Raw genomic sequence first — 26,972 nt, 5'->3', positions numbered from 1 at the left:
GATTGGTATTGATATTGGGCTATTATTGTCACTTGTACCGAAATACAGTGAAAAGCTTTGTTTACCTGCTATCCAGGCAAATCATGCCATACACAAACAGGTCAGGTATGCAAAAAGAGAAAGTAAGAGTGCAGAATATGGTGTCACAGCTACTGAGAAACTTGCAAATTAAAAAAAAAAAAGTGTAAAAAAGGTAGTTTGGGAATTCTTAAGTCTATAGACTTTTAACTAGAGATACAACATGGAAACAGGCTCTTTGGCCCACCGTGTCCTGGCCGACAGCTACATTAGCCCATTACACTAGCACGATCCGATAGGGACAATTCACAATTTTATCGAAGCCAATTAACCTACAAACCTGTATGTCTTTGGAATATGGAGGAAACCGGAGCACTCAGAGAAAACCCAAATGGTCACAGGGAGAACGTACAAACTCCGTATAGACAGCACCCATAATCAGGATCAAACTCGGGAATCTGGCGCTGGGCAGTAACTCTACCATTGTGTCACCGTTCCGTCCACATCATTTTTTGCATAGGAAAGATTAGTTCAAGAGTTTGATAAAAGTGGAAATGAGTTGTAAATATTACCAACAATTTGACCTAGTGCAACAACATCAACATCAACAATATAGCCAATAAACCACACCAATGTCTGTACTTCGAAGACAAGGGCAATTTGGCATGTCCCCAATGAATCAACAATTTTTACAGATGCACCACAGAAAGCTTCCTATCTGGATTCAACACAGTTTGGTATGGCAACTGTGCTGCCATAATTTGCAATAAGCTGCAGAGGGTCGTGGATGTAGCCCAGTCCCTAAAACAAACCGTCCTTGCCTCCATTGACTCCATCTACAATGTACACTGCCTCTTCCAATCTACCATGTTGTGGCCATTGCACCTTTATATCTGCACTTTCTCTGTAGCTGTAACATGATACATGTTCTTCCGGTGGCTAAACACTTTAATTCTCCTTCCCATTCCCACACTGCCCTTTTTGTCCTAGGTCAAAAGTCAAGTGTGTTTTATTGTCATCGTCCCAGATAGAACAATGAAATTCTTACTTGCTGCAGCACAACAGAATATGTAAACATAGTACACTAAACAATATGATAAACAAGAGAAAAAGTTCAGTGTGTACATATACACATGCTCACAAGTACACACACACACACACACGTGTATATATATACATATATACATACACATTCAAACTCAAAAAACAAACAATAGTAGTGCAATAATAATAATAATAATAATAATAATAATAATAATAATAATAATAATAATAATAATAATAATAGTCTATAGAAGTGTAGAGCTTATTTGAGGTTGTAGTGTTTAATACCTGATGGCTGTAGAGAGGAAGCTGTTCCTGAACCTGGATGTTACAGTTTTCAGGCTCCTGTACCTTCTTCCCGATGGCAGGGTGAAATGAGTGTGTGGCCAGGATGGTTTGGGTCTCTGATGATGCTGGCTGCCTTTTTGAGGCAGCGTCTCCGATAAATCCCTTCGATGATAAAGAGGTCAGAGCCGGTGATGGACTGGGCAGTGTTCACAATTTTTGCAGTCTTTTCCGCACCTGGGCTTTTAAGTAGTCAAACCAGGCCATGATGCAACCAGTCAATATGCTCTTCTGTACACCTCTGGAAGTTCAAGAGAATCCTCTCTGATATCTTCTCCTCCATCCTCCACTGTTTCTCCATTCTCCAAATTGGAGAAACAGCGTCACATATTTTGCTTACAGCACAGTGGTAAGAATATTGATTTCCCTCAAGTAACCACGGCATTCCTTCTCTCTCCATCCCTCCCCCACCCAAGTAGCACCAGCTTCTCGTTTTCACCCAACAAACAGCTAACAATGGCCTGTTTCCCTTATCATTGTTATTTTTTTGCATATTTTTCATTCATTGTTCTTTATCTCTCCACATCATCATCTTTCTCTCTCGTTTCCATTTCCCTTGACTAGTTTGAAGAAGGGTCTCGACCTGAAACGTCACCCATTCCTTCACTCCAGACACGCTGCATGTCCTGCTGAGTTATTCCACTTTTTTGTGTCTTACATGATATTTTACGCTCTGTTTATTTTCTCTTTTGAACTATCTATTACACTCATGTATAGCATGATCTGCTTGAATAGTATGCAAGACAAATGCCACATCTATGAATGAATCTGAATGTTAGTTGTATGTTAAAAGGCCCCATGACCTTTTTCAAAGATGAGCCAGATAATTATTCTTGGTGTTCTGGAAATATTTATTCCTCAACAATCCCACCAATATAGATTATTTGCACATTAACATATTGACTTTTGCAAGGCTTTACTGTATACAAATTAACTCGCATATTTTCAGCACAACCAAAAGTACTTTATTGGTTGTAAATGATGCTGAGATATCACAAGCTCTGGGGATGTCACAGAAATTAGTCCTCATTATATTTGAATAATTATTAACATGAGATTTTGGTTGCCTATGGAGGCAGATGTTTGTCAGCTCCAATCCTGAATCTGTTAGACAATGGGGTGAACTTGCAGCAGCTGGAACAATATTAAACTGCTGTATCTGTGCAAGCTTCACTTTGGACTGTTGATCTTCTGTCCTTGTTTGTGACTTGAGATCAAGAGCTCTCTCTGCAGAAAGGTCCCGAGTGACAGGGCATCATATCTGAGGAATGCTGCGCTGGCCCTGGAGAGGGTCCAGAGGAGGTTGACAAGAATGATCCCAGGAATGAGTGGGCGAACATATGATGAACATTTGACAGCACTGGGCCTGTACTTGCTGGAGTTTAGAAGAATGAGGGGGGACCTAATCAAAACATATCGAATAGTGGGAGAGTCTAGGACGAGAGGTCATAGCCTCAGAATTCCTTTAGGAAGGAGTTGAGGAGGAATTTCTTTAGTCAGAGTGTGGTGAATCTGTGGAATTCTTTGCCTCAGAAGGCTGTGGAGGCCAAGTCTGATATTTTTAAGGCAGAGATGGATAGATTCTTGATTAGTATGGGTGTCGGGTTATGGGGAGGATGCAGGAGAATGGTGTTAGGTGGGAGAGATAGATCAGCCATGATTGAATGGCGGAGTAAACTTGATGGGCCGAATGGCCTAATTCTGCTCCTAATTTGCTCCTGCTCCTACAATCTTATGGCACCCTGTGTGGCTCACATGGATTACTTATGATTGCCAACAGCCTGGAATCTCAGCCTACAACTCAATGGAAAGAGGTCAATGACTGATTATGTTGCTTTGGGATGTGGACGCTCATTCTGCCTCATGACATGCCATTTCCAATTACGTTCATTTGCAGTCGCATGTCCTAATCAACTGCATATCTTATTTGACGTCATATTCTTTGCCTTATGCATAATTTATCAAATAAACATAGATTGGTACATTTCCCAGCCCATTCAGTGCCTAATTACAATTATACAATTTATATCAAATCTCACCCATTACCCTATCCCATTCCTCATTTAAGTGGAATGCGTTCTTCCTTGTTCAATATTAGAAAATAACTACAAATAAGAATCAAGCGTATACACAATGAGATGTGATAAAAATCCAACGTCAAACATCATCCACAAAGAGAAAAATTGAGTAAATGTTTCCCGTCAATAACCTTTCATTGGGTGTAGCGATAATTCTGCACAATATTATATACACTGCCTGAGAGGGTGACAGGAGCAGATTCAGCCTTACTCAAAAGGAAACACGATAAATACTTAAAAGCCGTCAAGGTAACAAGGGGAGCGGAGATATCTGCATAAAACTTTCAAAGACTGAGTAGAAGAATGACGGGCTGAATAATCTGTTTCGGTATCTCTAATTCTCACCTTTGAAGGGTTAATTTGATTGTAATAACCAACATGGTTTCTGTACAGTATATTGAAAGAGTAATTGCTCTTCACAGTGGACTTAATTGGCTTGATCCATGTTCAATTATGAACGAGAATTATATCATCAATTGGGGATTATCATTTAAGCTTCTTGTGAAAATGAATGAGACAGAGTCTGATTGGAAGAACTAACCCGGTACACAATGTGAAAAACTGATCTTTACCAAGTATTTTAAGAACAAGTGCTCAGTCATATTTTCCGTTGTTTATTCGTTTTTGGGATCAGGATGTTGATGGAAAGGCTGCGTTTAATGCCCATCTGTATTTGGTTTTGAGAATGTGATGATAAGCCACCATCTTGAAGCATTGTAATCCTTCGGCTGATTTTACTCACACAGGGTTGTCCAGGAGAGGGACATGCATGCGGTTGTGTTCCCATATAACTGCCTCCCTGATCCTTGGTGGTGCAGATTACCAGTTCCATGGCAACTGGTGAATACGTGCAGTGTAATTTCAGTCTCTTAATGCACTTACTTTTATTATCCTGGGAAGCCAAAAATTGTGACACAAAATATGTTTTATTTTGCTTAAATTAAGCTGTAAAAATCCAGTTGGCAGCTGACATGGATTAATAGTCAGTTCCCATGCCCTAATCTAATTTTAAATAGTAAAAGAGAACCAGATTTGTTCTTAGAGGCATCTAAGGGGTGGGGTAGTGGACAGAGATAAACTCACGGATAATAGATTGTAACAAGTATGGTCAAAGATTGCTGTCAGAAAATCTACTGAGATATAGATTTAAGCAAATCTATGCCCAATAAGCCTATTGAAGCCTGTCAAGATTTGGGTGAAACTACATACTTCTCATATTTCCTTGCAACACATTCAGCTATTTGGCCCTTCAAATCTCAGATCTCAGAGCAATCCCATTTTCCCCATACTTTCACTTATTTTCTTGTAACTTATTCTTTCTTCCGCACTCCCCAATTCTACCATAATGCTCCTATCACTCATCTACACCAGGGATATTCTACAGTAATTAATTCACTTATCAACCATGTTATAACTCAACCTTTGCAAGCAGTCAACATCACTTTCAGTCTATGTTATTCTATCATTGCTGAAAATCCCTAATTTAATTTAGCTTGCAAATAATACAAAACAACACTGGCATTTTAAAATGTATTAAAATACCCATTCACCTCAAGTCTCCTCAGGACTATAAGGCAGAAGGTTTCTTCTGACACAGACAAGGGAAAAATATCAATTGCAATCACTGGAAGCAATTTTATTTCAAAGTCACGTGAGTGACTACGTGAAGAGTCCGCCAGCCCGCATGCGCATCAATACGTTGACGCAAGGCGCGGGGATCGGAGCAGTTCGAAACTGCTCTGGCAGGTAAGCCAATTTTGTTTTCAGGAACGGGCCTCTGCGGTACAGCGGGCCCGGAGTAGCTGATGGGCGCAGCCTGTGCAGCTGCCGCCGTTGGAGCTCCGAACGGGAGCAGGCGGCCGGATTTGGAGGCTACCATGGAGGCTCCGTAAGGAGCTGGCGGGATGGAATATTGCGGCTGCCGGCGCGGCCAGGTTAGTGACCGCTGCAAAGGATTAGCGGCAGTTGGGCGTTTTAAAAATAAGCCGTGGCCAAGACAGCGACCGCCATGGAAGCTCAGCTGCCACCCACCTGTGGGAGCAACACCTGGTTCAGGGTTGCATCATAATAAATTCTGCTCAGTAGAGGGGAGTGTTGGAGATTCTTTCATAAGTGACTCTAACTATGTGGATATCGATAAAGCGAACCCTTGAACTAATGGGGGATATGCTTCATTTTAATTATGTGAACAAAATATGCTCCATGCACCGAGGCATTAACAGGCGTCTCCAGCCATATGCCTGTGGCAACACCCGGCTCAGGGTTGCAGTATTACTCCCACTCTGATGAGGGGAGTATTGTAGAATATTACAGAGGTGACTCCGATTATGGGAATATTAACAGGATATCTGAATCCCATGATTTATCCATGATATGCGGGAGCTACCAGCTCTTGTCACATATTTGCCATCCCTTTGGGGATAGGAGATTCACTGGAGGAAAATCTGGCTAAAAGTATCCGGGACATATGCAGTCCACATAAACTGCCAGACTTTTGGGATATTCCATACGCCTATTCTATCTGTTGTGATATCCCAGTGATTATATATAGGCGTCCAATATCCGGTCTGGAATCATTATGGACTTTTGCAAGTCAAAAGATGGGTCTCATCTCTCGGAAGTGCAGAAAGCTGTATTAACACTTCTCTGTAATACACAGTTGGGGCTGTCACCTTTGCAAAATGCTCTAAGGCATGAGATGATTCCCAAAATGGCTCATTTTTTACAGGGCCAGTAATGTGCAGCCTGCATAGTATCTCTTCAGAAAGGACTTATGTAGCAAGTGGAGACTTGCAGGGGTTAGGCGGCTGCACGAGTGGAGTACCATCCTATGTGGGTAAACACCAATATTCCGGCGGGTTTTTCTCCCTGTTTTCATAGGAGCAGGAAGCGCCGTTGAAGACCTGGAAAGGAGCAGCCTGTTGATCCAGGCTGTGAAAAGCTGGCAGCTCGATCTGCACAGTCAACTCCAGCAAAGGCTCCAATAAAGGCAGAAGGCCGCAGGAGCAGGCTCGGAATTATGTCCAGAGTTGTCTTTCGAGGCAGGCTCAGAATTATGGCCGGAGTTGCCTTTCGGGGCAGGCTCGGAATTATGGCCAGAGTTGCCTTTCAAGGCAGGCTCGGAATTATGGCAGGCATGGCCTGTTCATTGTGCTCCGCTAAGGCTCTGATGGAGCAGAAGTAGTTGAAGGAACGGTGTGTCAAACCAGGCTGGGAATACCTGGTAGCGTGACCTGCACTGTAAGAATGGAATTAGTTCCATGGAGTATCATACAAACCAGTCTCCTCTCCATTGACTCCATCTACATTTCATGCTGCCTTGGCAAGGCCATCAGTATAAATGACCTGGTCACTCCCTCTTCTCCCCTCTCCCATCAGGCAAGAGGTACAGAAGTTTGAAAACATATACCTCCGGTTCAGGGACAATGATGAACAGGGTTGATTAATAGTAAGATTAAACGAGAACTTACCAGTTTGAATCTGTATTTTATGAGGAGTTACGATGAGGGATTACGTGAAGAACCCGCTCAGCACGTATGCGCGGCATACTTCAAAGCAGCGGTGTGGAATCACAGATAGACACAGTTATTCAAGTAAACATAGTAAAGACAAGGAGACATCAGTTTATGATTTGACCCATATTATTGAGGGTGGGAGCGGAGGGCACATAATCCCTCATCGTAACTCCTCATAAAATACAGATCAAACTTCAAACTGGTAAGTTCTCGTTTAATCTTACTATTTTACTTCGGAGTCACGTGAGTGACTACGTGAAGATTTCAAAGCTCTGTGATTTCAAACCGTGTAACAGTTATTACTTCATCACTGCCGAAGTCCTTGAGGGAGGAAGTGTGTTATCGTAATCAACCAATGAATCTGTTTATGAAAAACAAAACGGTATTTATTAACAACAACAACAAAAAATAATTGCTCCCCCGGGCTTAATTAAATATTTGCACTGTAAAATTGTTTCTGCAAATAACACAGGTTTTGCCAACGGCTTGTGATAAAAAGTCCTGAACGTGGTTTCCCTCGACCATCCTGCCGTAGCCAGGATGTGGTCCATCGGCACGTCCATTCTTTCCGCCGTTGACGTGGATGCTGCCCTGGTGGAGTGAGATTTATACAAGTTAGTGTCAATCCCGGCAGCTTTTAGTACCTGCTTGAGCCATCTCGAAATGGTTTGGCTCGTCACCCGACCATGAGGTTTTTTATGACTGACCCACAAGGCGTTTTCACTCCCTCGAATATTGTTAGTTGTGTCTATATAGGATAGTAGGTGGGTCATGACACATAACCTTGGTTCTGGTGGGTAAGCCCGGAATACCACGACTGGACTTGGTGTTCCTGGCCTGCTCTGTTTGATCAGTCCCTGGATCATAAACGAGATCTGGTCTGGAGCTGTAATCATGTTGTCCAGTCGTAATCGATGTAGAGACTGGACCCTCTGTGCAGATACAAGTGCCATTAACATGAGCGTTTTGAGTGTCAATTGTTCCAGGCTGAGGGATCTGGCTGGTGGCCATCCCCTGAGGTAAGTCAGGACCACACTGACATCCCATATATGGGTGTACCTTGGTCTTGGGGGGTTGGTATTGTAAATGCCTTTCATTAATTTGACCACCAGCGGATGAGATCCCATGGCCTGTTGTCCTGGTGCTAGTGTTAAGTAGGCAGACAGGGCACTTCTTGCTGTGTTGATGACACTGTAGCTGAGTCCTTCTTCGTAGTGAAGTTTGGCCAGGAATTCCAGTACGTTGGTGACTGATGCAGTTGTGTATCCAGGCAGTACTTTTCCCATTTTTTGATACTGGTCAAGTACTGTTTTTTAGTGGATGTTCAGAGGGATGCTGACATGGTGTCGACGGTTTGTTCTGATAATCCCAGTCCCAGCAATGGTCTGTTCAGAATCTGCAACCCAGTAGTTTGATTTTTTCATGGCATGGGTGGCTTATGCCTGACACTGGGTGTTTTAATAACTCTGGGCCACTGGGAAATATCATCGGAGTTCCAACAACCATGTCATGGAGTATCGGGAACCATGGCTGCATAGGCCAGTCGGGTTCTATCAAAATACCTGAAGCAGAGTCCATTTGTATTTTGCGTAGTACCCGACTAATGAGGCAGAAGGGAGGAAATGCATAGAAGAAGAAATGTCCCCAATCCAGCGCGAACGCATCTACCGCTGCTGCCTCAGGGTCTGGTTCCCAAGCGACATACATAGGTACCTGGTGATTTAGCCTTGATGCGAATAAATCGATATCTGGCGTGCCATATTGCTTGACAATTTTTGCAAATATTTTGGGGTTTAACATCCATTCGATGTTGTCATTAAATTTACGTGACCTGGTGTCTGACACTGTATTTAGCTTACCTGGTAGGTAAGTTGCTGATAGCCAAATATGTCTTTCGACACATCATTGCCAAATTGTGTTAACCAACTTGTCGCATGATAACGATTTTATGCCGCCCATATGGTTAATGTAGGCCACCACCGTAGTATCATCTATTTGTAACCGAACATGCAAGTGATGCATATTTGATGCATATGCTTTTAAACCATAGAAGGCACCCAACATCTCTAGATAATTTATGCCCAGTGTAAGTAGTAATGACGACTCAGGGTTAGTCCATCTACCACCTGTGCTGGATATGGCGTTAGTTGCTCCCCAGCCTTGAGCACTGGCATCTGTTTGGATAACTAACGTAGGGTTAGTGACGATAATAGGGCTGAAACTATGCCAAATGTTTTTTGCCCACCACTGTAGTTCTGATATTGCTTCAGTGGGTAACTTCATGACACGATCATAATGACCTGCATGTCGTTTTAGTGCCTGTACCTTTGCTCTTTGTAAGTTTTGATAGTGCAAAGGTCCGAATTGCGTAGCCGGAAATGCTGCTACCATTTTCCCAATTACTCTTGCTACTTGTCGAATAGTTGGTCGTTCGTTGACCATTAGATTGTTGCATGATTGTGCCAATGCAACTGTTTTGTCTCTTGGCAAAGTTACAGTCATGTGGACTGAATTAATTGTGAAGCCCAAGTAGTCCATAGTTGTGGATGGCTTCAACTTAGATTTATCTGGATGTAAGACAAATCCCACGGTTTCGAACAACTGTTTGGTAGCTGATACAGCTGACATAGTCAATTCCATGGTTTTGTCTACTATTAAGATATCATCAAGATATGCCATGACAATATGTTTTTGGCTTCTTAATATTGCCAAGGCTGGTTTTAGTATCTTGGTGAATAATCTTGGGGCTGATGTTAACCCATTGGGTAACGCTTTAAACTGCCATTGTTGCCCCATCCAGGTAAACTTCAGGTATCTGCGATGATCCTTGTGAATAGGTACTGAATAGTAAGCATCTTTAAGATCAATGCTTGCCATATAGTATCCTTTGGAAATTAGTTGTTTGGCAGTAACAAACATTTCCATTTTGAATTGTATATACTTAACAAACATATTTAGTGATGTTAAGTCAATGATGATGCGACATCCGCCATCTTTTTTGGTTTTAGTGAATATATTTGATACAAATTCCAAGGGTTCATGTTTTGTTTTTCAATTATACCCTTTGTAATTAGTCTCATCAGTTCAACGTCCCTCTCGTTTTTCTTTCACTGAGAGGGAAAATACCCTTTGGGGTAAATGTTAAACTGGTGGCAATTTACCTGCTATGAATTGTATTTTGTATCCACTAATGCCATTGAGTATATACTGATCACTCGTGATAGACTCCCATGCTTCTTTAAACTGGTGTAATCTCCCCCCTGTTAGTATTAAGCCCCTTCTTTCTATATGCTGGTAGGAACCAGACCCACCTACCTCCATGGTTATGGGTATTTCCTCTGGTTCCCGCCGGTCCAATGAGGCTTGCGTGTTGTCTGACGTGGCGTTGACGTTGGGGGGTGGCGCATTTTCCATGGGGTCCGCTCTGGGCCCTGGTCTAAAAAAGACTTACGGTGATAGAATGCGGACCCCAAGCTTTCACCAGTCCCATATAATAATAATAATAATAATAAATTTTATTTAATGGGCGCCTTTCAGACATCTCAAGGACACCTTACATAGTAATCAGAATAAAAACATATAATCGGAATAGAACAGGTAAAAAAGACATCACAGAGACACAAATTAAAAACAGAATTCAATCCAAAAACAGAAAATCAAAAACACAGTGTGAAGAGAGAGCAGCGGCAGCCAAAGCGCGCCAGCGTCCACTCTCTCTTCACGGCAGCCATCTTGGACACAGACCTACAGGACTACAATTAGACAAAAAAATCATCCCCCCACAGTGGAGGAAGGCACAATGTCCAGTCCCCACCCCATGTTCACCCCAAAGTCAGGCCTATTGAGGCCACCGCAATTGCCTCTACGGAGGCCCGATGTCCCTGGCCGTTCTCACCGGGTGGTCTTGCCCCGGCGTCGGGAGAGTCCTCTCGGCGGCTGGGCCACCTGGAACGGCCGCTTCCTGGATGGAGCCCGCGGCTGCCGAAGCCGACAAGGCCGCGCCGGTTTGGAGCTCCCAGGCTCCCGATGATAAAGTCGGCGCCGCCTCTCCGCAGACCCGCAGCCCGGAGATGTTGCTCTCGGCGGTCCAGCGCGGCGACCCAGGCAAGGCATCGCCCGCTCCACTCCGTTCCGCTCCAGCGCTCCAATGCTGTGCCGCCGCCGAGGCCGAGGTGCTGGGCGGTCCCCGCCAGGAAACGGCGCTCCAAGCCCACTGGTAGGCCACGAGGACGGGTCGACGGGCAGCCCGGAGAAAAAGCTGCCACACCGACCAGGTAGGGACCTAGAAATAAAGTTACACCTACCCCCCCACATTAAAAGACCATATCCCCTACAAACAAAAAAACAGGACTCACTAAGAACTATAAAAAAAACGAATTTAAAACGGACGGCTGCTAGCTAGCAGCCGTTCACCAAGATGGCTCCTCCTCCTCCATATGGTGGACGTCGACTGGTGGACGCGACGGGGTACTGCCGCTTGGTGTTTATTGTTCTAGGTTTGCTCATCCCCGGCCCTGCCTTCATGAGACCGAAAGTTTTTGAGGCCTCTTCCATATCCATCATTCGCTTAGAGAGGTCATTGCCAAAGAGCAGTATGTCTGGCTCAGTGGCTGGGGTTTTGCACAACCCCGCAAATTTAGGATTGATGGCAGGTTTTATTATTTCTTTACGCAGGTTGTTGATCTCAAATTGCGTATTGCACAACAGCGCGAGAGTATCTTGTTGATTGGTGGTCATCTCGGTGTTGTCCACGGACCGAGCAAACGAAGTGATGGCTGCAGTTTTAGCTCCTGGTGTCGGATGTTTGCCCCAACGTGCCCCCAGATTTGGCTGTTTACAGTTGGCACTTTGAGGGACTCACAGTTCTCTGGAGCTGTATATGTTTCTAAAGCATCATTGACCACCTGCTCCTGTAGGGCCCTGTTGGAGAGGTGGTTGATGCTGGCCGCTAGTTTGGCCTCTAACGGTCTTCCTGCACGTGGGTTGCCACGTAGCGGTCCACTACACCAAGCAGCTCTTCCTGTTCCTGCACCCCTTGCATACTCCCGAGATCTTCAGCCATCGTCCCCTCTTCTTGACCAGCCCAGTCCTGGTCACCAAAGCTACCCTCGGGTAAGGAGGAAGCAATGGACAGTGCACAAGGCACTGTGGAGGGAGTGCCTGACCTCCCCCTGCGAGAGCGCCCCTCACGAGGCGCACCTCGCTGGAGCACCTGCTCCAGGAGCCGCTCCAAGCGGCTCAGGCGGCTGTCTCTCCCCCGCCCGGGTGGAGAGATGTCCCCGTTCGACGTGTCGGAAACCACCGGCCGGACGCTTTTCCTGGTAGCTTTACATCCAGCCCGCTGCTCAGGCGCTAGCGGGGCTGGGCTCGGCACAGTGTCGGGAATAGCGGAGCGCTCGGTAAGCGTTCCTACCGCCTGTTGCTGCCCCCCCCCTGATGGAACGCTCCTCTGGTGGAGTCGAACGGGGGACAGATTTCTTTGAGAGCCTTTTCTTGGGTATACTCATTCTGAAAGAAAAATCAGACGGCTCTCCTTTCGCAAGTAAAGCCGACCTCAGTTCAACTTACCTGACGGTCCGTCTTTTAAATTGCAGCGGGAGCGCCTGACTCCCGCTGTTGCCGCTGTTGCACTACTGGCGTAATGCCGCGCATGCGTGCTGAGCGGGTTCTTCACGTAGTCACTCACGTGACTCCGAAGTAAAATTAGCCAGACTGCCTCTCATATAACAACATACCTTGCTACTCCTCTGCCTTCTCCTACTTTGCCAAATGATGGTCTCCTGATATTGGAAGAGTCAAGCTCACGTTTCAGGCTGTGCAGGAATCAACAGACACTGATTTACAATTCTCACCATTGTTCTCCAGTCAATGGAAGCATTGCTTGAGAGGCCAGACTGCTCTTCTGACCAGGCAGTTCTACTGTGGGGCAGATGTTGACCCTCGATGAAGCTGATGCAATGGTGGACGCAAATAATTTGCTGTGGGCTTCTCTTCTTCCTACATCCTACGGTAGTCCTGCTCTCCTCCTCTGCCTGCTGATGCTTTAGAGGCAGATCTTTCTAGAATGGCTACAGCTTGATAAGGTTAAAGTACACCTTAAAATACAGAGCTCCCCACTGAACCATGCGCTCAAACAGTCTAACTGCAGCATAACCAATGCCCCTTCCAATCAATTGGCAACATTCCCAGAGGTTTTTGGAGGTAGAAGGTCCCTTTTAATGATTGCAGGATCAGTGGAGGGTGGTTGCCACATGGGAAGAGTTTGTCATGTCAGCTCCTCACAGATACTTGACAATCAACGGTTCAATTTACAATAGACAACAGACAATAGGTGCAGGAATAGGCCATTCGGCCCTTCAAGCCAGCACCGCCATTCACTGTGATCATGGCTGATCATCCCCAATCAGTACCCCATTGCTGCCTTCTCCACATATCCCTTGACTCCGCTATCTTTAAGAGCTCTATCTAACTCTTTCTTAGCAGTGGCAAAGTTAAAAAGAGAATCAACTTCACCATGTGCCTCCGCTACTGATTACTGATTTTCTTATTTGACACACTACCGCCTTATCGCTGGCAGACAACATGAATCACATGAAAGATGGGTAATTCTGATATGTGCAAAAATATTCAAGCTAAATCAGGACCTATGTTATCATCCAAAATAGAGAATTCAGGGGGTCCATTCTCTCAAAATTCACCTGTAGCTGAATATAGGAGATGCCTCATGGGAATGGTCATTTGGTGTTAGTTATAGTCTACACATCTATAGTCTAGGATGGTACAGAGGCACAGTGATAGCATTGCTGCCTTGCAGCACCAGAAACCCAGGTTGATCCTGACTACAGGTGCTGCCTGTGTAGAGATTGTATGTTCTCCCCATGACCGCGTGGGTTTTCTCAGTGTGTTCCGGTTTCCTCCCACACTCCAAAGACGTACACGTTTGCAGTTGAATTGACTTAGGTAAAAAATGGTAAATTGTCCATGTGTGTAGGATAGTGCTAGCATATGGGGTGATCGCTGGTAGGTGTGGACTCGGTGGGCCGAAGGGCCTGTTTCCGTGTTGCATTTCTAAACTAAACTAAAGAAAGCAAAAGTTTCCATGTAAATCCAAATCTTTCTTTTTAACAGTAATGCACTTTAATCAGTCCAAAGACGCACAGGTTAGTAGGTTAATTGGCTTCAATAAAATGGTAAATTGTCCCTATTGTGTAGGATAGTGTTAGCATACGACGTGATCGCTGGTCAGCATGGACTCGGTGGGCTGAAGGGCCTGTTTCCACACTGTATCTCTAAAGTCTAAAAGCTTAAAGTAAAGTAAATAGTTCCAATCATGCACTTTATCCTTTCTGGCATCCCTCAAAATTTCCTTTCCTTCAATCACTGAAACCTGATTCCAATTGGTTGCTGACTCAATCCCAGTGAAGCAAGTTCTACAATCATAGGTCTTTATAAAGACATACCTCTTTTTAATTTTGATTAGAGACACAGCGTGGAAACAGGTCCTTCGGCCCATCGAGTTCCTGCCAACCAGCGATCCCTGTACACTAATGCCCCTGTCCCACTTAGGAAACCTGAGCAGAAACCTCTGGAGACTTTGCGCCCCACCCAAGGTTTCCGTGCGGTTCCCGGATGTTTTTGTCAGTCTCCCTACCTGCTTCCACTACCTGCAACCTCTGGCAACCACCTGCAACCTCCGGGAACCACACGGAAACACTATTCTTCACACACTAGGAACAATTTATAATTAGCCTACAAGCCTGTACTTTGGAATGTACGAGGAAACTGGAGCTCTTACTTTCACTTTTAAAACTAATGCATTTAATTTTATAAAAAGGCCCCCTCCATTTGGTCCATAAATTCTCCTGGTCCCATCCTTCTACTCTCCCTATTTTATAATTCCAAATCTACAATTCATTTAAGTTGGCCAACAACATTTTCCGCTTCGCTCCTTATGTATGTGTATCCCCATGCACTCTCCATAGTTTAAAACAATTCCTCATTTATAAGACTTAAATAACTCAATCTGATATCTTCTTCAATGCTGGGAGTTACAGATTCTTAATGGTTCAATTTATTTTATGCAGAAACAGCTGCATCACATTATCTTGACAATTTCATGAATTGTGAACTCCATCATCAAACTGAGCATTGTGAAACATTTTTTTCGATTAAAATCAGGTTAAATTAGGTCTGTAAATGCAGAATAAAATGTAGTTTGTTTTTTTCAAAATCAATTTGTTGATGATTTTCCAGTGCATACATCCCCTATATCTATATTTGCTTGATAGTTACAGTAAGGATATAATTTAGGCCCAACTCCTTCAATGCCTTTAGGCTTTACACACAGTGTATGCTGTTCCTGAAATTAAGAATCATACTCCTGCGCTCTTGAATGCACAAATTCCTGCGCTCTTGAATGAGCCCGTCAGCAAGTTTCACTTATGAATATCGCCTTGCACTGCAAGACCAAACATAAACTTCATTAATAAAAAATATATACAACACATACAAAGCAGTGCAAGGCTTTCTCAACATCCACAGTGCCGTTCAACCTGCACAATCATAGTGTTAATGGTTCTACAGGTTGTAGTGTTAGCATTGTGTGTGCCCGAAGCTCCATTGCCACTCAATGGATCAGTAGTTCTTTATCATCTTATATGCACAGCACAGTGAAATTCTTTTGCACAATCCACAAATACACAGTCACCATATTTTGCCGTTGTTTACAAAGTCCTCCTTGACGATACAACCTTCAAATGGTTTTACAGTGGGCCCAGTAATGTCCTATGGCAAAAAGGTCTGTAGTGTGTAGTCCTTCCCAACAGACTTTTGCACCGCCTGCACATAACTTCAGTGCATCCATCAGCAAGCATTCCTGCAGCCTGGGCTGTGTCAGTTGACAGACCAAAGAACACATTTCGCCGACTTGATGATCTTCCTGAACTACTTGATGTCTGTCTGCGTGTGTATCCCTGGGAACAGCCCATAGATCGAGTCCTCCATCACGCAGTTGTTCGGAATCATGATATGGCACCTAGCATCCTTTTCCGGATCTTTGCAAATTTATTATGCACAAAAAGGTAGGCGATCGTCTCATTCTCATTCCAACTGTCTTGAAGACAGCATGCACTTGAGGGCGAGATGCTGACTGTATAGAAAAGATGTGACAGGGAGGATCCTTCTCACTGCCAGCCAAGGGAGGCCTTGTTGCATGGTGGTGCTGAGTTCTGGTGATGGGGCATTCCGCCAATTGTTCTGACTGTCTGCTCGGGGAACCATCACACAGGATCCATCACATTGTTTACCCACAAGGTTTGCAAGTCATTTTATGCTTACCACTGCTGATGTAGTCAAAGGTGTTTTCCTGAAGAAGTTTCCTCGAAGAACAGGTAGTGTGGAAAGGTCCAACTAAATGGAAGATTGCACTGACCAGACAGGATTTAGGCAGACCACCTTAAAGGTCAGGCAGGGCCTTCATTTAACAATTCATTTTATAGCCAACACCATAAGAAGTCCTTTGAATTGCACTGGAGTGTCAACAGGTTTTTTTTACTCGTATAAATGGAATGGGATTTGAAACCTCAACCCTCTACTTCAAGGGCACGATAAGCTAAGCCTGACAGACACTGGCTAAATCATACAAGTCCATAATAAGCAAAGTAGATAGAAGCTAGATCATTTTCAATTCAGTTAAAGGGAATAGATACAAACTAATACTTTTGGATGTCTCAAAGACACAATGCAAGAGAGACAATTTGCATTGCGATCTAGGGGTGCACTAACATGATGCTCAGCTACTTTTTATTTTAAAACAGTTGCAGCAAAACATTCATGGCATACCGTGCATTGGAAAGCCCCAGGGACTTTGAGATGAATTTGTGGAGCTCTCCTTGTGATTCGTCTCACACTCAAGCAGATGATGATCGGGAGCTGTTGAATCTGCTGCACAAACGGGAGGAAGCAGATCAAGGTTCAGAGGTATGTGAGCTTGCGTTACCTGGGAGCAGAAACAAATGAAGGAATGAGCACAAAGTTATCTATTGTTAATTTTTTGAACGATGAATGTGCTTCAGGCTCAGAGCCATGGAAAGACAATGAAAGCAGGCAGCCCTGTTCACCCATCAGATTAATGACCATAAAATCCAACCTGGAAAAAATAGATACTCATCCAGGAGAGAAACACAGGGGATAGGGTGAAGAGAAGGAGAGAATACATTTTAAAGTGATTGGGTGTGAGAAAAGTGATAAGACCACATATAAAGAGACACTGAAAAGAGTCGAGATGAGGAGTACGTGGAAGTGACAGGATTCTTGCTGAAAAACGATAGCAGTGATTTAAATCTGGAGGTTGCAAGTATCTTAATGTTGGGACCCTTTGCAGAGGGTAGAGAGGACATAAAAGAGAAGATGGAATAACTCCTACACCATCACAGGAAGAAGGTGAATTATTTCACAGAAGCCATGAAAAGAGGGAATTTGGGGGAATTTGGAAACGGAACCAAAGTGTTATAGGGAAATTAGTCCGTCTTAGGTGGGAAAGTAAAGGTATGAAATATTCTTCCCCTTCTTTCACAAGTAGACACCAACAAACTCCATATGTTAAATGAAAGAAGAGCATTTACATATCATCTTTCCACTCCAGTAACATCCATAATGTCTAATGGATAACCATTGTGCAACCACTTCGCACTCAGAAAATGATTTATTGAGTGAAGTTGGGAGAGTAAGAAATATTGTCCAACATACTTGGTAGAACTTTGCTGCTGTTCTTTGAAACAGGACCACCGAATGGTTTTAGACAATAGACAATTGACAATAAACAATAGGTGCAGGAGTAGGCCATTCGGCCCTTCGAGCCAGCACCGCCATTCAATGTGATCATGGCTGATCATCCCCAATCAGTACCCCATTCCTGCCTTCTCCCCATATCCCCTGACTCCGCTATTTTTAAGAGCCCTATCTAGCTCTCTCTTGAAAGCATCCAGAGAACCTGCCTCCACCGCCCTCTGAGGCAGAGAATTCCGCAGACTCACCACTCTCTGTGAGAAAAAGTGTTTCCTTGTCTCCGTTCTAAATGGCTTACTCCTTATTCTTAAAATAATTTTCATACCCACCTGAGAATGTGCTGGACTTTGGCTGAGGTTTTCATCTGAATGTCAGAGAGAGCAACACTCCATTACTATTGCAATGTATTTATGTGCTCGTCTCTGAAGTGGAGATTGAGCCCCTGGGTAAGAGCAGCAAGATATCCGGATACCAGCAATGGGGTAGGAAAAACAACTTGTTCAAAGCCATTGGTCTTAAGAAGGGGGGGGAGGCTTGAAGGGTTCTGATTTTCAGGGAGTTGAAAGTGGCCAGCAATCAGATGATTGAATTATTTCTTGTCAGTGGCGAGAAAAGGGAAAGAAAATGGGGTTGAGAGGGAAAGATAAATCAGCCATGATTGAATGGCGTAGACATGATGAGACAAATGACCTAATCCTGCTCCTATCACTTATGAACTTATGAACGATAGGCAAAACTAGACAGAATAAATTCTTCCCATTAGGAACTCTTAGTTTTCCTTGTTGGAGAAATCATGTAGAATGAACATGAAAGAACTCCACCCATCAATGCCCTGCACCAGCGATCTATTGTTGACCAAACCATTTCACTCTGTTACAGGGTGTTTCTACTTTATAGGCTGACGTCAGTGATTATTTCCCATCGAATACATTTTCACTGCATTTTGCATGAACAATTACTTGCTGGCATTCAGTACAGCTCTACCTCAGTAGCTCCCCCGAAGATACTGAAAAATGGTCACAGATTCAATAGAAGTAATGAGGGACTAGATGATTGCCTCCAGACAAACAAACTAATTTCAACATTCTACATGGATATTACAAGCCCAGAAATTGCAACATTTGGAGTTTGCTCTGAAGTGTTGGAGGGGCAAATTGACACAAGATAGAAAATTATGGAAAGCACAGGCAAAGTAGACAGTAATGGGCCTGTCCCACTTAGGCGACGGGGTGGGTAGAAGGAGTGGAGACAACTTTTATGAAGCCAGAGATACACGGCTGTGAAGCTCAGCGGACATTAACATTACCGGTGGGTTATCCTTGGTTCTGAAAACTACTGTTTACGTTTTATTTTTCCAATGAGCCAATGAAATTCGCCGGTCAGCACCGGCAACAACCTACGAGAACCTACGACCTCTTGGCGACCCACTACCACTGCAGCTATGGCACGAGAATTCTCGCTACTCTCCATGGTGTCAAAATTCTGGTCGCCACTAAGCGACCAGAATGAAGCCGCGACTAGTTCCGAGAATGCGGGAACTACTCATGACCATGAAGGTGACTCCCCAGCAACCACAACATGTGACGACCATGTGGCGACCGCATAGTCTCCTGTAGTCGCCTAAATAGTCGCCTAAGTGGGACAGGCCCATAAGCCATTTCCGCTTGGTGGAATTGTCAAATACTGACTCTGGATCAAAGGGCCTATTCCTGTGCTGCACCACTCTTCGTTCTATGTTCTTACAGCTCACATACAGCTTCTTGACAACTCTAACCATCCATAACAAATCTGTGATTTTACATTATAAATCCAATGTGGTGTGTGTTGTCTTGCCATCTCCAAAGTGGGTTTGCAGAAATAAAAGCAAAACAATTTGCACCTTGCACAACTTCCAAGTGTATTTACAAGCAAAGATGCACCTTTTGAAATATACAGCTTGCCAATTTAATCACAGCAAGGTCCCACAGCGAGGTCCCACAGGGCGGCACGGTGGTGAAGCAGTTGAGTTCCTGTCTCACAGTGCTTGAGACACAAGTTCGATCCTGATTACGGGTGCTCTCTGAACGGAAGTTGTATGTTCTCCCTGTGACTACGTGGGTTTTCTCCCGGTGACAGAAAAATGCATAAAGTGTTGGAGTACCTGAGCGGGTCAGGCAGCATCTCTGGAGAAGATGCATAAGCAACATTGTGGGTTGGAACCCAACACTGGTTGTGTTGGGGTTGGGAGAAAGCTGGAAGAGAGGTAGGGGTGGGAGAGACAGTCTTGCAAGTTACAGGGGGGGGGGAGGGGGGGGAGGGGGGGGGGGGGGAGATGGTTGGTTAAAAGGCCAGAGATGAAAGGAGACAAAAAGTGTGAGATAAGATCAGGAAAGAAATTTGAAGCCAGAGGAAAGAATATAGGTGTAAAGAGAAAGGGGAAAGGAAGATATGGATGCATATCCATATGGGGCACAGGAACAGAGGGGGGAAAAGTAGGTGAAATGATGGGTGTTTGTAGGCTAGTGGCCTAAAATTGGACAAATTCGATTGTCATGCCATTGGGTTGTAAGCAGAATATGAGGTGCTGTTCCTTCAGTTTGTATGTCATGTCAAGTCAAGTCAAGTCACATTTATTTATATAGCACATTTAAAGAAAACAACTCTTGTTGGCCAAAGTGCTTTACATTGGTTATAAGAATAGTATAAACAAACAAACTACATACATATATACATGTAGCCCTTGCTCAGTGGACGTCAGGAAAGGCTTGGGAGTATAGATAAGATTTTAGTCTTGACTTAAAGGAGTCGATGGAGGGGGCAGTTCTGATGGGAAAGGGGATACTGTTCCACAGTCTAGGAGCTGCAACCGCAAAGGTGCGGTCGCCCCTAAGCTTATGCCTAGACCGCGGGATATTCAGCAGCCCCAAGTCGGCCGATCTGAAGGACCTGGAGGTGGAGTGGTGGGTGAGAAGACTTTTAATGTAGGAGGGGGCAAGCCCATTGAGGGCTTTGTAGACATAGAGGAGGGTCTTGAAATGTATACGGAACCGCACAGGGAGCCAGTGGAGAGAGGCCAGGATCGGGGTGAAGTGGTCCCTTTTTCGGGTGCCCATCAGGAGTCTCGCTGCGGCGTTTTGGACCGGTTGCAGGCGGGACAGGGAAGATTGGCTGATGCCAGTGTAAAGAGAGTTGCAGTAATCTAAGCTGGAGGAGATAAATGTGTGGATGATCTTTTCAAGGTAATCAAAGTAGAGGAATTGTTTTATTTTAGCTATCGTCCGAAGCTGAAAGAAGCTAGCTTTTACCACGGCATTGACTTGTTTGTCAAATTTCAGTGCTGAGTCAAATATCACGGCGAGGTTTTTGACGTGAGGTTTGAGTAGTGGGGTAAGGCTTCCAAGACTGCCTGCTATCAGTTTGATTGAGTCCGAGGGGCCGAGAAGGATGACCTCAGACTTACTCTCATTTAGTTGGAGGAAGTTCTGGGCCATCCAGCACTTTATATCCTCGAGGCAGTGGGTAAGGTTAAGCAGATTTGATTGGTTTTTGGGCTTCAGGGGGAGATAGAGTTGTGTATCGTCTGCGTAGCAATGGAAGGAAATGCCGTGCCTTTCAATGACTTGGGCTAAGGGGAGCATATACAGGGAGAAGTGAATGGGGCCAAGGATGGAACCTTGTGGAACCCCACAGCAGAGATTAGCTGGGGAGGAGAAAGAGTTGCCTATGTTAGTCGAGAAACTCCTACCTTTGAGGTAAGAGATGAACCATCTCAGGGCAGTGCCATCAATACCAACCCCGTACCGGAGACGGTCAATTAGGATGGTGTGGTCGACAGTGTCAAATGCTGCGCTGAGGACAAGAAGGAGCAGGATTGCACAGTCGCCAGAGTCAACGGTGAGCAGTAGGTCATTATGTACCTTCAACAAGTATGTGGCCTCACTCTGGCAATGAAGGAGACCCAGGACAGAAAGTCAGTATGGAAATGGGAAGGAGACTTAAAATGGTGAGCAACCGAGAGATCCAGCAGGCCTTGGTGGACCGAATGGAACTATTTGGTGAAATGGTCACCTAGTCTACAGTTGATTGATTGATTGATTGAAAGATACAGTATAGAAACAGACCCTTCGATCCACCGAGTCCATGCCTACCACTGATCACCCATTCACACTTATTTTTGTTATCCAACTTTTGCATAGTAATACGTTGTATCACGTTCACTCTTGATATTATTCCCTGTATTCTCTATGTTGGAGGTGAATCACTGGCTTAGACATTGTCCTTTGTCTCTTGAACAGGAATGGCAGAAACTTAACTACGACATACACACTCTGCGACAGACTCGAAGACGACAGGAGAACCGCTGGAAACGGATCTTGGAAGAGTTAGGTATGGCACGTTGCCGAGCATAGATGGAGAGGGATTGCAGCAAATTACAAGAGGTCATCAGCAAAACTACAAATGTCCAATCTTCATTCACTGCCCCAACAAAGGCAACCTTCTTTTCCATTCTATGCTTGTGTTGCCGCTTTCAGGGAGCTACGGATGTCGCCCCAAGATCCCTTTGTACACCAGTGGTGTTAAGGGATTAACTGTATACTTACCCCTTACATTCGACCTCCCAAAATGTAATACCTTGCAACACTTGCTCAGATTAAATTCCACCTAATATTTCTCCACCGATTTCTGGAGCTAATCTATATCCCACTGTATAGTTTGACAACTTTCCTCACTCTCTTCAACTCTATCAATTCTGGTTTTGTCTGCTTCTTTTTCTTCTTGCATATGGCGTGTACAGCCTAAAGTTGTTGGACAACTTGTTCTATTTGATCTTATTTGATTGTGCACGCCAGGTTGATTGCATTCGTCGAAACAGGGCGGACCACGTGAAGGTTGCAATTTTCCACCCCGTTTTGTCTGCAAAGTTATTAAACAAGCCATCTACATTTATGTCCAAGACATTTATATAAATCACAAATAACAGAGATCCAACCACTGCAGAACTGCACTGGTCACAGGTAGAATATAGTAAGATCCTTCCACTAAAATCCTCTGAGTCCTATAAGTAAGCCAAATCTGAATGGCTTAAATCATCATGGACCCCATACATCTTAATCTTCTAGATCATCGTATTGTGAAGGACTTTATCAAATGTCTTACTAATATCCATGTAGACAAAAACCACCGCCCTACCTTCATCGATCACCTTCATCACTTCCTCAAAAATCTCAATCAAGGTCATCAGATATGACCTGACCCTAATAGGAATAAAGGCATAGACTATTTCTAAATGGGGAGATGATTTGGAAATCGGAGGTGCAAAGGGACTGTGGAGAGCTGGTACAGCATTAATTTGCAAGTTGAATCGTCCGTAAGGAAGGCAAATGCAATGTTAGCATCTATTTCGAGAGAACTGCAATGTAAAAACAGGTATGTTATGCTGAGGATTTATAAGGTATTGTTCAGATCACATTTGGAATGATGTGAGCAGCTTTGGCCTCCATATCTGAGGGGGGATGTGCTGGCATTGGAGATGGTCCAGAGGAGGTTTACGAAAATTATCTCAGGGATGATTGGGTTAATGTATGATGAGCTTTTCTGGAGTTATGTAGTTCACCTATGTTCTTCAGGAAGGAAATCTGCCAACTTTATCCAGTCTAACCCACATGTGACTTCAGACATTAATATGGTTGACCATTAGCTGTCAGGAGCATTTAACTATAGGCAATAAATGCAGAGATATCCATGCATTTGAGGCGAATGATATTGATCGAACTGGGGAATAGATAATAACAAGAGAAGGAAGAAGGGGTTTTGCTTTAGCCAAAGTTGAGAGGAATTTGAGTGGAGTTTTGTGCATATATACACCCTGGTCTCTATGTTCCTATACCCTATATGCTATATTTTGTAGCCTCTTCGTTCTCCTAATATAAATTAATATTTTGTGTACAATCACTATCCCACTATTCTGTCTACATCGTCTTAAGTCGATCATTATCCTCCTCACTATTCAGAGTACATTGGAGTTTAAACTCATCTATAGATTTTGAAATGGTTGCCAAATCATCTGCTGGTATCAAGAAGAGCAGCAGTCCTATTATTAACCATTGGAAATGTGAGCATGATGTGGGTCTTTGATGATATTCAGCTTATTTGAAGCAACGCCTCCTTAGATCCCTTCGAAGGTAGACACACACACACACACACACACACACACACACACACACACACACACACACACACACACACACACACACACTTTTCCTACCCCATCCACTTCCCTATCTATCCTCAATAAGTCTTCCTACCTCCCCATCAACTACCTTATTCAGTCTCGTAAATTAAATATATAATAACATATTGATAGATACTTGTTGAGTAAAAAGGTACAAATGATATTGAAATAATGAGAATGTTAAAGTGCTTTGTTAGACAACTGCCAGATTTAACTGAGTGGCAGAACAGAGTGGAAGGGCAGAGTGATTTACTCTTGGCCTTCATTTTCATTAATTCTTTCTTAAGGTTTTCAGAATGAAGCCAGCACCTTGCTGGCAGTGACAAAATCAAGCATAATCCATTCCCAGAACCCGAACCCAGCTCAGCAGATGCTACAGCGACTGACCAAGGAGACCAGCATCTTCCTGAATGAATGCCAGGTGCCAGAGAGATACCTCTTTGTACTGGTGAGTGCTTCTCATTATAAAAAAGGGAACCGAAGAAGTCCTCAAAATTTTGCTTTAAAATGTGCAACAGGATATTTCTCACATTAAATACTGTGCCAAATAAAAGCCAAATGCCATCCCCATTTTCTACCTTATTCAGAAATGCCACTCAGTGATAGGAAAACGAGGTCGAGATGGAAAATACAAAGAATGGCCTAATCTGCTCCGATCACATGAGTTTATGAACATGAATTACCTTTCAAACAGAAAGATTAAATGCAATGATTCCTTCACATGGGACATCAGTTAAGCCTTGGTGCGCTTGTCAATATGGTTATATTTTACTGTGTGCTATATTGAATATGTGCTCTCTGTTTACTTTTTATTGATGAACAAGAGCTTGCATTCATATAGTGATTTTTAAATAAAGGCAGATATCCAACTATCTTCCCTGAGGCAGGTGAGAAATGCGGGCATCAGGCAAATGAAGGACAGTTTAGGGAGTGGCAAGATTTGGGTGATGGGAGGTGCATCCAAGGTGAATTTGAAGTAGCCTAAAATAATAGCAGCACATGGAGATGAAAGAGCCCAGTAAAATCACGGAGGAAGGTAATTGTTCTCAATGAAGGCAAGAGACTGCGGTTGAAAGCGATACCAGGTTGTGGTGAGAGTGTACATGCACTTTCATTAAATTACAAATTCAAATGCCAAGCAAAGTCACTCAAGCTAGTTCTGCTTCATTAATATTCTGGTATCAATTTGTCTATTTGTGTTGATTTAATGTCTGTGGCACAAATCAGTTTATGCCCTTAATAAAAGCATTCAACACAAGCACTAAACTGCCTGTACTGATTCTTTGAAAGACCCATCCACAACTCTCAATTCCCAGTTCTCTCACTTTAGGCTCGCAAAGCAATTTTTTCAATCACCACTGAATTCTCTGCCATCTCTTCTTCTGGCAATCCTTTTTAGATCACCAGCGTGTTAAAACTGGGCCTTACTGGAACTGGCCAAGCTAGTTTTTGAGAAGGTAAAAAGCAAGCCGGCCCTGTGTGTTCATCCCTACGGATGATACAATGACCTAGCACAGGCACAGGTGTTACTTTGTAGAATAGCAAGGAAGCTCTGCCATTTTCTGTGTTCCTGGCTAATATATATACAGTGAAAATATTCAAATACTTTATTACACTTTCTTGGACCTTCCTGTGTGAAAATTGACTACTGTAGTTCCAACATTGCAACAGAAAGGAAATGGATTTTGTAGTATTTGCATGTAATGTAATTTCACCACCGTGACTCACGTGTCCTCATATACCTCTGCACTCTATGATGAATGCCAACTCTTTATAACCCAATGATACCTGTATTTTAATTAACTGAATTGCTATCCATAGGACCGGTTGCTTGTACTCGATGCTGCCGAGGATTTCCTTTGGAAGGCAAGCCAGAAATATCCCAGAAACGATGAATAGACGACCGTACCAGGAATGCTGGATCCTGCATATGGAACTCAGCCGCCCAACATTCTAGGAATGTGGCCACTCTGTTCAAGTACCACAGCTCATCATGTTGCCACTAACTGCTTCCAGCCCAGGCCCTAACCAGACTAGTGTGACAGCTTTAGCTACCCAAAGATTGTAATGTGAGAATCTTCCTCACGTTTGAGGAACCAGCCACCAGCTAGCGACAGGGCTTTCTCTCGACCTTTGTGTAATAGTGTTACCGTCATGATCACACGGTTCTCACTGATGTCCCCTCCTGCCCCCTCATGTAATACACATGAAAATCAGATGGAGGTTGAGGATATAGAGTAATTCAGCACAAAAACAGGGTCTTTGCCCCAACTTATCCATGCTGACTATGCAGCCTATTTGAGCGAGACTCATTTGCCTTTATTTGGCCTAGATCCCTCTTTTCTCCCCATGTACCTGTCCAATTTATTTTAACCATTCTAAGTATATTTGCCTCTACCATTGCCTCTGGCAGGAGATGTATAAAATCATGAGGGACATACAGTATATTGATTGATTGATTGAAAGATAAAAAGCATGGAAACAGACCTTCTGTCCACCGATTCCTCACTGACTAACCATCATCCGATCACACTAGTCCTATGTTATCCCACTTACGCATCTATTCCCTACACGCAGGTCTTTGGGACGTAGGAGGAAACCTGGATCTCTAAAGGAAACCCATGCAATCGCAGGGAGAACGTACAAACTCCACACAGGCAGCACCTGAGGTCAGAGTTGAATCTGGGTCTCTGGTGCTGTGAGGCTGCAGCTCTACCAGCTGTGGTACTGTGGTGCCCTGTATAAGGTTAATGGTCACAGACCTTTTCCCCAGGGTAGTGGAGCCTAAAACTAAAGGGAATAGATTTAAGGTACGAGAGGAAAGGGGAATTATTGGAATGTTCTCTTGAAGTCTGGATCACTGTGTGATAAGCTCTGCAGCTTCCTAGGACGGAATGGACTCTAAAGCCTAATCTGTTTTCCTCCCTTCACCTCCCACTTGCATCGAGTCGAGTCAAATCATAACTGTTTTATTGT

General features: G+C 43.9%; 1 protein-coding gene across 1 annotated transcript in view; it reads left to right on the top strand.

Annotated features, from left to right (window-relative positions):
- mreg (melanoregulin) overlaps positions 1-26,352 on the top strand; it is a 28,386-nt gene extending 2,034 nt beyond the window's left edge. The window contains exons 2-5 of the mRNA XM_033024333.1: positions 16,822-16,978; positions 22,060-22,150; positions 24,284-24,444; positions 25,818-26,352. Coding sequence (XP_032880224.1) covers positions 16,822-16,978; positions 22,060-22,150; positions 24,284-24,444; positions 25,818-25,895 — 487 coding nt within the window. The 3' untranslated portion in view covers positions 25,896-26,352. The remainder of the gene's footprint in view (positions 1-16,821; positions 16,979-22,059; positions 22,151-24,283; positions 24,445-25,817) is intronic.
- Positions 26,353-26,972: the final 620 nt, after the last annotated feature.

This window comes from Amblyraja radiata, chromosome 7 (genome assembly GCF_010909765.2).
Source record: "Amblyraja radiata isolate CabotCenter1 chromosome 7, sAmbRad1.1.pri, whole genome shotgun sequence".
In the NCBI taxonomy this organism is placed as follows: Eukaryota; Metazoa; Chordata; class Chondrichthyes; order Rajiformes; family Rajidae; genus Amblyraja; species Amblyraja radiata.
This window is presented reverse-complemented; position numbering and strand designations above follow the sequence as displayed.